This window comes from Oncorhynchus gorbuscha, unplaced genomic scaffold (genome assembly GCF_021184085.1).
Source record: "Oncorhynchus gorbuscha isolate QuinsamMale2020 ecotype Even-year unplaced genomic scaffold, OgorEven_v1.0 Un_scaffold_1960, whole genome shotgun sequence".
NCBI lineage: Eukaryota > Metazoa > Chordata > Actinopteri > Salmoniformes > Salmonidae > Oncorhynchus > Oncorhynchus gorbuscha.
In genome coordinates this window covers 11,823-26,056 of record NW_025746598.1, presented here as the reverse complement: position 1 = coordinate 26,056, position 14,234 = coordinate 11,823, and the positions used below count along the sequence as shown (strand labels likewise).

The 14,234-nt window shown below is 55.7% G+C and overlaps 1 protein-coding gene across 1 annotated transcript in view; it reads left to right on the top strand.

The window, feature by feature from the left end:
• Nucleotides 1-10,793, top strand: part of LOC124024619 (mitotic spindle assembly checkpoint protein MAD1-like) — a gene marked incomplete at both ends in the record, with an annotated part of 66,911 nt that extends 56,118 nt beyond the window's left edge. Inside the window, 3 exons of the mRNA XM_046338512.1 lie at nucleotides 1,340-1,556; nucleotides 9,405-9,457; nucleotides 10,630-10,793. Of these exons, the coding sequence (XP_046194468.1) occupies nucleotides 1,340-1,556; nucleotides 9,405-9,457; nucleotides 10,630-10,793 (434 nt within the window). The remainder of the gene's footprint in view (nucleotides 1-1,339; nucleotides 1,557-9,404; nucleotides 9,458-10,629) is intronic.
• Between the last annotated feature and the right edge of the window lie 3,441 nt (nucleotides 10,794-14,234).

The window sequence follows — 14,234 nt, the reverse complement described above, 5'->3', positions numbered from 1 at the left end:
CTGTCTGACTGCTATGTGTCTGACTGCTATGTGTCTCTCTCTGTCTGACTGCTATGTGTCTCTCTGTCTGACTGCTATGTGTCTGTCTGACTGCTATGTGTCTCTCTCTGTCTGACTGCTATGTGTCTCTTTGTCTGACTGCTATGTGTCTGACTGCTATGTGTCTCTTTGTCTGACTGCTATGTGTCTCTGTCTGACTGCTATGTGTCTCTGTCTGACTAATATGTGTCTCTCTCTGTCTGACTGCTATGTGTCTCTCTCTGTCTGACTGCTATGTGTCTCTCTCTGTCTGACTGCTATGTGTCTCTCTCTGTCTGACTGCTATGTGTCTCTCTCTGTCTGACTGCTATGTGTCTCTCTCTGTCTGACTGCTATGTGTCTCTCTCTGTCTGACTGCTATGTGTCTGTGTCTTGGAGAATCTTCCCTAGTTTATCCTACAATACTGGACATGAATACTATTTGAAGTGGAGGTTAAGGCTCAGACACCAGGAAGACAGTGGAGGTTAAGGCTGAGACACCAGGAAGACAGTGGAGGTTAAGACTGAGACACCAGGAAGACAGTGGAGGTTAAGGCTAAGGCTGAGACACCAGGAAGACAGTGGAGGTTAAGGCTGAGACACCAGGAAGACAGTGGAGGTTAAGGCTGAGACACCAGGAAGACAGTGGAGGTTAAGGCTGAGACACCAGGAAGACAGTGGAGGTTAAGGCTGAGACACCAGGAAGACAGTGGAGGTTAAGGCTGAGACACCAGGAAGACAGTGGAGGTTAAGGCTGAGACACCAGGAAGACAGTGGAGGTTAAGGCTGAGACACCAGGAAGACAGTGGAGGTTAAGGCTGAGACACCAGGAAGACAGTGGAGGTTAAGGCTGAGACACCAGGAAGACAGTGGAGGTTAAGGCTGAGACACCAGGAAGACAGTGGAGGTTAAGGCTGAGACACCAGGAAGACAGTGGAGGTTAAGGCTGAGACACCAGGAAGACAGTGGAGGTTAAGGATGAGACACCAGTGGAGGTTAAGGCTGAGACACCAGGAAGACAGTGGAGGTTAAGGCTGAGACACCAGGAAGACAGTGGAGGTTAAGGCTGACATACCAGGAAGAAAGAGAACCGATTCAACATGTGGAATTGTCATGAAAATGAATGTAAAATGATGACCAGCCAGTGTCCTGGTAAGATTCAGTTCTGGTGTTTTTCTAAAGCATGTCTCTCTCTCTCTCTTCCCACCTCTCTCTCTCTTCCCCCCTCTCTCTCTCTTCCCCCCTCTCTCTCTCTTCCCCCCTCTCTCTCTCTTCCCACCTCTCTCTCTCTTCCCATCTCTCTCTTCCTCTCTCTCTCTAGGGAGACTACAATCCGGTCAAAACCAAAGTCCTCCACTTCAGTTTGAACCCTACGAGCATGGCCAAACAGCAGCGTGTGGAGGAAGTGGAGGCGCTGAGGGCAGAAGTGGAGTGTTTGAGGGAACGCCTCCGCTCACTGCAGACAGGGGGCGCTATCCCTCTTGCTGCTGCTGCAGGAGAGGCCAGCCTATGTCTGCCTCCCTCACAGGAGGTCCTGGGTAAGAGGAAACACACAGCTCACTGACAGCTTTTCACTGGTGACGGGCTGTTCTCTCGTTCAGGGTTTATGCAAAAACAAAACATCATTTATACTGGAGAACTGGCAAGCCTCTACTTCAGCCTCTCGACCTTCAGCCTCTCGACCTTCATCCTCTTTCTCGACCTTCATCTTTGTCATCCTCTCGCTCTCCCGTCGACCCCTCTCTCTCCCGTCTCTCTACCGTCGGCCCCTCTCTCTACCGTCGGCCCCTCTCTCTACCGTCGGCCCCTCTCTCTACCGTCGACCCCTCTCTCTACCGTCGGCCCCTCTCTCTCTACCGTCGGCCCCTCTCTCTCTACCGTCGGCCCCTCTCTCTCTACCGTCGGCCCCTCTCTCTCTACCGTCGGCCCCTCTCTCTCTACCGTCGGCCCCTCTCTCTACCGTCGGCCCCTCTCTCTGCCGTCGGCCCCTCTCTCTGCCGTCGGCCCCTCTCTCTGCCGTCGGCCCCTCTCTCTGCCGTCGGCCCCTCTCTCTGCCGTCGGCCCCTCTCTCTGCCGTCGGCCCCTCTCTCTGCCGTCGGCCCCTCTCTCTGCCGTCGGCCCCTCTCTCTGCCGTCGGCCCCTCTCTCTGCCGTCGGCCCCTCTCTCTGCCGTCGGCCCCTCTCTCTACCGTCGGCCCCTCTCTCTACCGTCGGCCCCTCTCTCTACCGTCGGCCCCTCTCTCTACCGTCGGCCCCTCTCTCTACCGTCGGCCCCTCTCTCTACCGTCGGCCCCTCTCTCTACCGTCGGCCCCTCTCTCTACCGTCGGCCCCTCTCTACCGTCGGCCCCTCTCTACCGTCGGCCCCTCTCTACCGTCGGCCCCTCTCTACCGTCGGCCCCTCTCTACCGTCGGCCCCTCTCTACCGTCGGCCCCTCTCTACCGTCGGCCCCTCTCTACCGTCGGCCCCTCTCTACCGTCGGCCCCCTCTCTACCGTCGGCCCCCTCTCTACCGGCCCCCTCGGCCCCCTCTCTACCGTCGGCCCCCTCTCTACCGTCGGCCCCCTCTCTACCGTCGGCCCCCTCTCTACCGTCGGCCCCCTCTCTACCGTCCCCTCTACCGCCCCCCCTCTCTGCCGTCGGCCCCCTCTCTGCCGTCGGCCCCTCTCTCTGCCGTCGGCCCCTCTCTCCGCCGTCCTCTCTGCCCCCCCCTCTCTGCCGTCGGCCCCTCTCTCCGCCGTCGGCCCCCTCTCTGCCGTCGGCCCCTCTCTCCGCCGTCGGCCCCCTCTCCGCCGTCGGCCCCTCTCTCTACCGTCGGCCCCTCTCTCTACCGTCGGCCCCTCTCTCTGCAGCCGGCCCCTCTCTCCGCCGTCGGCCCCTCTCTCCGCCGTCGGCCCCTCTCTCCGCCGTCGGCCCCTCGCTCTACCGTCGGCCCCTCTCTCTACCTCTATTCTGTCTCATGTCTTTCTCCTCTCTCTCCACCTTAATTCTCTGACTGCTGTGGCTAGCTAGTGGACTGCTGTGGCTAGCTAGTGGACTGCTGTGGCTAGCTAGGTGGACTGCTGTGGCTGGCTAGGTGGACTGCTTTGGCTAGCTAGGTGGACTGCTTTGGCTAGCTAGGTGGACTGCTGTGGCTAGCTAGGTGGACTGCTGTGGCTAGCTAGGTGGACTGCTGTGGCTAGCTAGGTGGACTGCTGTGGCTAGCTAGGTGGACTGCTGTGGCTAGCTAGGTGGACTGCTGTGGCTAGCTAGTGGACTGCTGTGGCTAGCTAGTGGACTGCTGTGGCTAGCTAGTGGACTGCTGTGGCTAGCTAGCGGACTGCTGTGGCTAGCTAGCGGACTGCTGTGGCTAGCTAGGTGGACTGCTGCGGCTGTCTAGTGGACTGCTGCGGCTGTCTAGTGGACTGCTGCGGCTGGCTAGTGGACTGCTGCGGCTAGCTAGGTGGACTGCTGCGGCTAGCTAGGTGGACTGCTGCGGCTAGCTAGGTGGACTGCTGCGGCTAGCTAGGTGGACTGCTGTGGCTAGCTAGGTGGACTGCTGTGGCTGGCTAGCGGACTGCTGCGGCTAGCTAGGTGGACTGCTGCGGCTAGCTAGGTGGACTGCTGTGGCTAGCTAGTGGACTGCTGCGGCTAGCTAGGTGGACTGCTGCGGCTAGCTAGTGGACTGCTGTGGCTAGCTAGTGGACTGCTGTGGCTAGCTAGCGGACTGCTGTGGCTAGCTAGTGGACTGCTGTGGCTAGCTAGTGGACTGCTGTGGCTAGCTAGGTGGACTGCTGTGGCTAGCTAGCGGACTGCTGTGGCTAGCTAGGTGGACTCCTGTGGCTAGCTGGTGGACTCCTGTGGCTAGCTAGTGGACTGCTGTGGCTAGCTAGTGGACTGCTGTGGCTAGCTAGGTGGACTGCTGTGGCTAGCTAGTGGACTGCTGTGGCTAGCTAGGTGGACTGCTGTGGCTGGCTGGCGGACTGCTGCGGCTAGCGGACTGCTGCGGCTAGCTAGGTGGACTGCTGCGGCTGGCTGGCGGACTGCTGCGGCTGGCTGGCGGACTGCTGCGGCTGGCTGGCGGACTGCTGCGGCTGGCTAGCGGACTGCTGCGGCTAGCTAGGTGGACTACTGCGGCTGGCTGGCGGACTGCTGCGGCTAGCTGGCGGAGTGCTGTGGCTAGCTGGCTGGCCAGAGAGGACTCGTATTTTCCTTTGAGGCTTTAAGTGTTCTTACACCGCTTCTGAACGTTCAGCGAGGAAACGGACATGGCAGCGTTGTTGTCACCGTAGCTTGTTACATAACTTCTGAGTGATAGGAAGCACGAGCACCACCACCAATCAGCCTCCACCACCGCCTGCCGTTACTATGACAACTAGCGTAGGCGTGTCAGCCAATGACTGCTGCGTGAACACACACATCTGATTTTGGTGTTTGTAACATGGTGTTTGGACAGCCAGTATCCCAAAACAGATTTGAGCATTAATGCCTGCAGTGTGAACACGGCTTTAGTTACCCCTGGAGAGAGACTGAAACTCACTGTAGAAATGGGCTGTTTATACACACGCACGCACACACACACACACACACAGACTGAACACAGAAATGGTCTGTTTTAGGGAAAGGGAACGTCAGAGGACCTAGAGAATGAGAAATGGACAGACAGAGGAGAAACAAAGAAAAGTGTGGAGAGGGAAGAATTGGAGAGAGGGAAGAATTGGAGAGAGGGAAGAATTGGAGAGAGGGAAGAATTGGAGAGAGGGAAGAATTGGAGAGAGGGAAGAATTGGAGAGAGGGAAGAATTGGAGAGAGGGAAGAATTGGAGAGAGGGAAGAATTGGAGAGAGGGAAGAATTGGAGAGAGGGAGGACAAGGGAGGACAAGGGAGGAGAGAGGGAGGACAAGGGAGGGAGGAGAGAGGGAGGAGAGAGGGAGGACAAGGGAGGACAAGGGAGGAGAGAGGGAGGAGAGAGGGAGGAGGGAGGAGAGAGGGAGGGAGGAGAGAGGGAGGGAGGAGAGAGGGAGGACAAGGGAGGAGAGAGGGAGGACAAGGGAGGAGAGAGGGAGGACAAGGCAGGAGAGCGGGAGGACAAGGGAAGAGAGAGGGAGGACAAGGGAGGGAGGAGAGAGGCAGGAGAGGGGGAGGACAAGGGAGGGCGGAGAGAGGGAGGGCGGAGAGAGGGAGGACGGAGAGAGGGAGGACGAGGGAGGAGAGGGGGAGGGCAGGAGAGGGGGAGGGCGGAGAGAGGGAGGACAAGGGAGGGAGGACAAGGGAGGGCGGAGAGAGGGAGGACAAGGGAGGGCGGAGAGAGGGAGGACAAGGGAGGGCGGAGAGAGGGAGGACAAGGGAGGGCGGAGAGAGGGAGGACAAGGGAGGGCGGAGAGAGGGAGGACAAGGGAGGGAGGAGAGGGGGAGAGAGGGAGGACGGGCGGAGAGAGGGAGGACGGGCGGAGAGAGGGAGGACGGGGCGGAGAGAGGGAGGACGGGGCGGAGAGAGGGAGGACGGGGGCGGAGAGAGGGGAGGACGGGGGCGGAGAGAGGGAGGACGGGGCGGAGAGAGGGAGGACGGGGCGGAGAGAGGGAGGACGGGGCGGAGAGGGAGGACGGGGAGGAGAGAGAGACAGGGAGGAGAGAGAGACAGGGAGGAGAGAACGAGGGAGGAGAGCGGGAGGACAAGGGAGGAGATGAAGTAGAGAGGAGAGGAGCAGAGACGTGATTATGAGTAATCTGGAGGGTGAGGAGTATCACGTTATGAATAAAGCATGTAATTACCCTCACGCTGTCAACGGCTGTCTGTGTCATTGTTCATTGTTGTGATTATGTGGCGTTGACTACACAGTCATTCAGTTGTTCCATTAGGCTCTGTTCCCCCTCGACCCACACCACTCCTTCTGAACTATGGAACATTCACTGCTGTGTCAATAATTGATCAGATTCCAGGCAGGCCCATTTCTCTGGCTTGGAGAGGCTGTTCCAGATGCTACCCTGTTCCCTAGGTAGTACACTCCTCTTGACCTGGGAGCCTGTGGGTACTACAAGGGGAATATGGTGTTCCAGATGCTACCCTGTTCCCTAGGTAGTACACTCCTCTTGACCTGGGAGCCTGTGGGTACTACAAGGGGAATATGGTGTTCCAAATGCTACCCTGTTCCCTAGGTAGTACACTCCTCTTGACCTGGGAGCCTGTGGGTACTACAAGGGGAATATGGTGTTCCATTTACATTTACATTTAAGTCATTTAGCAGACAGATGCTACCCTGTTCCCTAGGTAGTACACTCCTCTTGACCTGGGAGCCTGTGGGTACTACAAGGGGAATATGGTGTTCCAGATGCTACCCAAATTGATTTCAGACTTAATTGAACTAATTATTCCTGTCTATTCTCCTCTCCACCTCTTCTCTCCTTCTCTCCTCTCCTTTTCTCCTCTCCTTTTCTCCTCTCCTTTTCTCCTCTCCACCTCTTCTCTCCACCTCTCTCCTCTCCTTCTCTTCTCTCCACCTCTTCTCTCCACCTCTCCTCTCACCTCTCCTCTCACCTCTCCTCTCACCTCTCCTCTCACCTCTCCTCTCCACCTCTTCTCTCCACCTCTTCTCTCCACCTCTTCTCTCCACCTCTTCTCTCCACCTCTTCTCTCCACCTCTTCTCTCCACCTCTTCTCTCCACCTCTTCTCTCCACCTCTTCTCTCCACCTCTTCTCTCCACCTCTTCTCTCCTCTCCACCTCTCTCCTCTCACCTCTTCTCTCCACCTCTTCTCTCCACCTCTCCTCTCCACCTCTCACCACCTCTTCTCTCCTCTCCACCTCTCCTCTCTCCACCTCTTCTCTCCTCTCCACCTCTCTTCTCTCCACCTCTTCTCTCCTCTCCACCTCTTCTCTCCTCTCCACCTCTTCTCTCCACCTCTCCTCTCCTCTCCACCTCTTCTCTCCTCTCCACCTCTTCTCTCCTCTCCACCTCTTCTCTCCTCTCCACCTCTCCTCTCCTCTCCACCTCTTCTCTCCTCTCCACCTCTTCTCTCCACCTCTCCTCTCCTCTCCACCTCTTCTCTCCTCTCCACCTCTTCTCTCCACCTCTCCTCTCCTCTCCACCTCTTCTCTCCTCTCCACCTCTTCTCTCCTCTCCACCGCTTCTCTTCTCTCTCCACCTCTTCTCTCCTCTCCACCTCTTCTCTCCTCTCCACCTCTTCTCTCCTCTCCACCTCTTCTCTCCTCTCCACCTCTTCTCTCCTCTCCACCTCTTCTCTCCTCTCCACCTCTTCTCTCCTCTCCACCTCTTCTCTCCTCTCCACCTCTTCTCTTCTCTCTCCACCTCTTCTCTTCTCTCTCCACCTCCACCTCTTCTCTCCTCTCCACCTCTTCTCTCCTCTCCACCTCTTCTCTCCTCTCCACCTCTTCTCTCCTCTCCACCTCTTCTCTCCTCTCCACCTCTTCTCTCCTCTCCACCTCTTCTCTCCTCTCCACCTCTTCTCTCCTCTCCACCTCTTCTCTCCTCTCCACCTCTTCTCTTCTCTCTCCACCTCTTCTCTTCTCTCTCCACCTCCACTTCTTCTCTCCTCTCCACCTCTCCTCTCCACCTCTTCTCCACCGTCTTTTCTCTTCACCTCATCTCACCTCCACCTCGTCTCCACCATCTCCTCTTCTCCCCTCTCCTCTCCCTCTCCACCTCTTCTCTCCACCTCTTCTCTCCACCTCTTCTCTCCACCTCTTCTCTCCACCTCTTCTCTCCACCTCTTCTCTCCACCTCTCCTCCACCTCTCTCCTCTCCACCTCTCTCCTCTCCACCTCTCTCCGCTCCACTTCTTCTCTCCTCTCCACTTCTTCTCTCCTCTCCACCTCTTCTCTCCTCTCCACCTCTTCTCTCCTCTCTCCACCTCCACCTCTTCTCTCCACCTCTCTCCTCTCCACCTCTCTCCTCTCCACCTCTTCTCTCCTCTCCACTGCTTCTCTCCTCTCCACCTCTTCTCTCCTCTCTCCACCTCCACCTCTTCTCTCCACCTCTCTCCTCTCCACCTCTTCTCTCCTCTCTCCACCTCCACCTCTTCTCTCCACCTCTCTCCTCTCCACCTCTTCTCTCCTCTCCACCTCTTCTCTCCTCTCTCCACCTCCACCTCTTCTCTCCACCTCTCTCCACCTCCACCTTTTCTCTCCTCTCCACCTCTCTCCTCTCACCTCTCCTCTCCTCCTCTCCACCTCTCCTCTCCACCTCTCTCCTCTCCACCTCTTCTCTCCTCTCCACCTCTTCTCTCCTCTCCACCTCTTCTCTCCTCTCCACCTCTTCTCTCCTCTCCACCTCTCTCCTCTCCACCTCTCTCCTCTCCACCTCTCTCCACCTCCACCTCTTCTCTCCTCTCACACTCTCCTCTCACCTCTCCTCTCCACCTCTCCCTCTCACCTCTCCTCTCCACCTCTCCTCTCCACCTCTCCTCTCCACCTCTCTCCTCTCCACCTCTCTCCTCTCCACCTCTCTCCTCTCCACCTCTCTCCTCTCCACCTCTCCACCTCTCCACCTCTCCACCTCTCTCCTCTCCACCCTCTCCTCTCCACCCCTCTCCTCTCCACCCCTCTCCTCTCCACCTCTCTCCTCTCCACCTCTCTCCTCTCCACCTCTCTCCTCTCCACCTCTCTCCTCTCCACCTCTCTCCTCTCCACCTCTCTCCTCTCCACCTTTTCTCATCTTTCCACCTCTTCTCTTCTCTCTCCACCTCTTCTCTCCTCTCCACCTCTTCTCTCCTCTCCACCTCTTCTCTCCTCTCCACCTCTTCTCTCCTCTCCACCTCTTCTCTTCTCTCTCCACCTCCACCTCTTCTCTCTTCACCTCTTCTCTCCTCTCCTTCTCTTCTCTCTCCACCTCTTCTCTTCTCTCTCCACCTCTTCTCTCCTCTCCACCTCTTCTCTCCTCTCCACCTCTCTTTTCTCCACCTCTTCTCTCCTCTCCACCACTTCTTTCCACCTCTTCTCTTCTCTCTCCACCTCCACCTCTTCTCTCCTCTCCACTTCTTCTCTCCTCTCTCCTCTCCACCTCTTCTCCACCCTCTTTTCTCTTCACCTCATCTCACCTCCACCTCGTCTCCACCCTCTCCTCCTCTTCTCCTCTCTTCCACCTCCTCTCTTCTCCCTCTCTTCTTCACCACCTCTTATCTCCTCTCGTTTCCCCTCTCCTCCACCTTTTCTCTCCTTTCTCCTCTCCTCCAACTCCTCTCTCCTCTCCACCTTTTCTCTCCTCTCCTCCACCTTTTCTCTCCTCTCTCCTCTCCTCCACCTCCTCTCTCCTCTCCCCGCCTCTTCTACTTTTCCTTCCTCTCCTCCCCTCTTCTTGTCTCCTCTCTCCTAATCACTGCATAGTGACTCTGTTTAACGTTAAGGGACTGTTCTGTGTTCTACATGTAGCTTAACACGACTGTTCTGTGTTGTAGATCTGCGTAAACAGATGGAAACAGCTGAACTGAAGAACCAGCGGTTGAAGGAGGTGTGGAATGTTGTATTACATAGAAAATAAACATGTTTTATCCCCTTTCTTCCTCGTACACATCTTATTCCTCTCCTCTACCTCATCCCTCTCTCCTCTACCTCATCCCTCTCTCCTCTACCTCTCTCCTCTACCTCTCTCCTCTACCTCTCTCCTCTACCTCTCTCCTCTACCTCATCCCTCTCTCCTCTACCTCTCTCCTCTACATCATCTCTCTCTCCTTTACCTCATCCCTCTCTCCTCTACCTCATCCCCCTCTCTCCTCTACCTCATCCCCCTCTCTCCTCTACCTCATCTCTCTCTCCTCTACCTCATCTCTCTCTCTCCTCTACCTCATCTCTCTCTCTCCTCTACCTCATCTCTCTCTCTCCTTTACCTCATCCCTCTCTCCTCCACCTCATCTCTCTCTCTCCTCTACCTCATCTCTCTCTCCTCTACCTCATCTCTCTCTCTCCTCTACCTCATCTCTCTCTCCTCTACCTCATCTCTCTCTCTCCTCTACCTCCTCTCTCTCTCCTCTACCTCCTCTCTCTCTCCTCTACCTCCTCTCTCTCTCTCCTCTACCTCCTCTCTCTCTCTCTCCTCTACCTCCTCTCTCTCTCCTCTACCTCTCTCCTCTACCTCATCCCTCTCTCCTCTACCTCATCCCTCTCTCCTCTACCTCTCTCCTCTACCTCATCCCTCTCTTCTCTACCTCTCTCCTCTACCTCTCTCCTCTACCTCCTCTCTCTCTCTCTCTCCTCTACCTCATCTCTCTTTCTCCTCTACCTCATCTCTCTCTCTCTCCTCTACCTCATCTCTCTCTCTCCTCTACCTCATCCCTCTCTCTCCTCTACCTCATCCCTCTCTCTCCTCTACCTCATCCCTCTCTCTCCTCTACCTCATCCCTCTCTCTCCTCTACCTCATCCCTCTCTCTCCTCTACCTCATCTCTCTCTCTCCTCCACCTCATCTCTCTCTCTCCTCCACCTCATCTCTCTCCTCTCCCTCATCTCTCTCTCTCCTCTACCTCATCTCTCTCTCTCCTCTACCTCATCCCTCTCTCTCCTCTACCTCATCCCTCTCTCTCCTCTACCTCATCCCTCTCTCTCTCGCCTCTACCTCATCTCTTCTGATGAGTGTGAGTGACGGAGAGACTATTGTAAACCAGTGTTGTATCTGTGTTGTTGCCAGGTGTTCCAGAGGAAGATTCAGGAGTTCAGGACGGTGTGTTATGTTCTGACCGGCTATCAGATAGACATCACTACTGAGAACCAGTACAGGCTGACCTCTGTCTACGCTGAACACATGGACGACTCTCTACTGTTTAAGGTACAAACACACAAGGTGACCAGACGGTTAGAGTGTTGGGCCAGTAACCAATTAGCGAACCGTCAAGGTGGCCAAGCGGTTAGTGTTGGGCCAGTAACCAATCAGCGAACCGTCAAGGTGGCCAAGCGGTTAGAGTGTTGGGCCAGTAACCAATCAGCGAACCGACAAGGTGACCAGACGGTTAGAGTGTTGGGCCAGTAACCAATCAGCGAACCGTCAAGGTGGCCAAGCGGTTAGAGTGTTGGGCCAGTAACCAATCAGCGAACCGACAAGGTGACCAGACGGTTAGAGTGTTGGGCCAGTAACCAATCAGCGAACCGTCAAGGTGGCCAAGCGGTTAGAGTGTTGGGCCAGTAACCAATCAGCGAACCGACAAGGTGAAAAATCTGTCTGTGACCTTGACCGAGGCACTTAACCCATTCACATGTGTGTGTCTTAACACATACTGGGGCGGCAGGGTAGCCTAGTGGTTAGAGTGTAGAGGTGGCAGGGTAACCTAGTGGTTAGAGTGTAGAGGTGGCAGGGTAGCCTAGTGGTTAGAGTGTAGAGGTGGCAGGGTAGCCTAGTGGTTAGAGTGTAGAGGTGGCAGGGTAGCCTGGTGGTTAGAGTGTAGAGGTGGCAGGGTAGTCTGGTGGTTAGAGTGTAGAGGTGGCAGGGTAGTCTAGTGGTTAGAGTGTAGAGGTGGCAGGTAGCCTAGTGGTTAGAGTGTAGAGGTGGCAGGTAGCCTAGTGGTTAGAGTGTAGAGGTGGCAGGGTAGCCTAGTGGTTAGAGTGTAGAGGTGGCAGGGTAGCCTAGTGGTTAGAGTGTATCGGAGGCAGGGTAGCCTGGTGGTTAGAGTGTAGAGGTGGCAGGGTAGCCTAGTGGTTAGAGTGTAGAGGTGGCAGGGTAGCCTAGTGGTTAGAGTGTAGAGGTGGCAGGGTAGCCTAGTGGTTAGAGTGTAGAGGTGGCAGGGTAGCCTAGTGGTTAGAGTGTAGAGGTGGCAGGGTAGCCTAGTGGTTAGAGTGTAGAGGTGGCAGGGTAGCCTGGTGGTTAGAGTGTAGAGGTGGCAGGGTAGCCTGGTGGTTAGAGTGTAGAGGTGGCAGGGTAGTCTGGTGGTTAGAGTGTAGAGGTGGCAGGGTAGCCTGGTGGTTAGAGTGTAGAGGTGGCAGGGTAGCCTGGTGGTTAGAGTGTAGAGGTGGCAGGGTAGCCTAGTGGTTAGAGTGTAGAGGTGGCAGGGTAGCCTAGTGGTTAGAGTGTAGAGGTGGCAGGGTAGCCTGGTGGTTAGAGTGTAGAGGTGGCAGGGTAGCCTAGTGGTTAGAGTGTAGAGGTGGCAGGGTAGCCTAGTGGTTAGAGTGTAGAGGTGGCAGGGTAGCCTAGTGGTTAGAGCGTAGAGGTGGCAGGGTAGCCTAGTGGTTAGAGCGTAGAGGTGGCAGGGTAGCCTGGTGGTTAGAGCGTAGAGGTGGCAGGGTAGCCTGGTGGTTAGAGCGTAGAGGTGGCAGGTAGCCTAGTGGTTAGAGCGTAGAGGTGGCAGGGTAGCCTAGTGGTTAGAGTGTAGAGGTGGCAGGGTAGCCTAGTGGTTAGAGCGTAGAGGTGGCAGGGTAGCCTGGTGGTTAGAGCGTAGAGGTGGCAGGGTAGCCTAGTGGTTAGAGCGTAGAGGTGGCAGGGTAGCCTAGTGGTTAGAGTGTAGAGGTGGCAGGGTAGCCTAGTGGTTAGAGTGTAGAGGCGGCAGGTAGCCTAGTGGTTAGAGTGTAGAGGTGGCAGGGTAGCCTAGTGGTTAGAGTGTAGAGGTGGCAGGGTAGCCTAGTGGTTAGAGTGTAGAGGTGGCAGGGTAGCCTGGTGGTTAGTGTGTAGAGGTGGCAGGGTAGCCTAGTGGTTAGAGTGTAGAGGTGGCAGGGTAGCCTAGTGGTTAGAGTGTAGAGGTGGCAGGGTAGCCTAGTGGTTAGAGTGTAGAGGTGGCAGGGTAGCCTAGTGGTTAGAGTGTAGAGGTGGCAGGTAGCCTAGTGGTTAGAGTGTAGAGGTGGCAGGGTAGCCTAGTGGTTAGAGTGTAGAGGTGGCAGGGTAGCCTGGTGGTTAGAGTGTAGAGGTGGCAGGGTAGCCTAGTGGTTAGAGTGTAGAGGTGGCAGGGTAGCCTGGTGGTTAGAGTGTAGAGGAGGCAGGGTAGTCTAGTGGTTAGAGTGTAGAGGTGGCAGGGTAGTCTAGTGGTTAGAGTGTAGAGGTGGCAGGGTAGCCTGGTGGTTAGAGTGTAGAGGTGGCAGGTAGTCTAGTGGTTAGAGTGTAGAGGAGGCAGGGTAGTCTAGTGGTTAGAGTGTAGAGGTGGCAGGGTAGTCTAGTGGTTAGAGTGTAGAGGTGGCAGGGTAGCCTGGTGGTTAGAGTGTAGAGGTGGCAGGGTAGCCTAGTGGTTAGAGTGTAGAGGTGGCAGGGTAGCCTGGTGGTTAGAGTGTAGAGGTGGCAGGGTAGCCTGGTGGTTAGAGTGTAGAGGTGGCAGGGTAGCCTAGTGGTTAGAGTGTAGAGGTGGCAGGGTAGCCTAGTGGTTAGAGTGTAGAGGTGGCAGGGTAGCCTAGTGGTTAGAGTGTAGAGGAGGCAGGTAGCCTGGTGGTTAGAGTGTAGAGGTGGCAGGGTAGCCTAGTGGTTAGAGTGTAGAGGTGGCAGGGTAGCCTAGTGGTTAGAGTGTAGAGGTGGCAGGGTAGTCTAGTGGTTAGAGTGTAGAGGTGGCAGGGTAGTCTAGTGGTTAGAGTGTAGAGGTGGCAGGGTAGCCTAGTGGTTAGAGTGTAGAGGTGGCAGGGTAGTCTAGTGGTTAGAGTGTAGAGGAGGCAGGTAGCCTAGTGGTTAGAGTGTAGAGGTGGCAGGGTAGCCTAGTGGTTAGAGTGTAGAGGTGGCAGGGTAGTCTAGTGGTTAGAGTGTAGAGGTGGCAGGGTAGTCTAGTGGTTAGAGTGTAGAGGTGGCAGGGTAGTCTAGTGGTTAGAGTGTAGAGGTGGCAGGGTAGCCTAGTGGTTAGAGTGTAGAGGTGGCAGGGTAGTCTAGTGGTTAGAGTGTAGAGGTGGCAGGGTAGTCTAGTGGTTAGAGTGTAGAGGTGGCAGGGTAGCCTAGTGGTTAGAGTGTAGAGGTGGCAGGGTAGTCTAGTGGTTAGAGTGTAGAGGTGGCAGGGTAGCCTGGTGGTTAGAGTGTAGAGGTGGCAGGGTAGCCTAGTGGTTAGAGTGTAGAGGTGGCAGGGTAGCCTAGTGGTTAGAGTGTTGGACAAGTAACCAAAAGGTTGCAAGTTCAAATCCCCAATGCGTGTACTAATACATACTGGTACATGCGTGTATTAATACATACTGGTACATGTGTATATTAATACATACTGGTACATGTGTACATTAATACATACCGGTACATGTGTACATTAATACATACTGGTACATGTGTACATTGATACATACAGGAGAGATGGAGGGATGAAAGGAGAGATGAAAGGAGAGACGGAGGGATGAAAGGAGAGACGGAGGGAT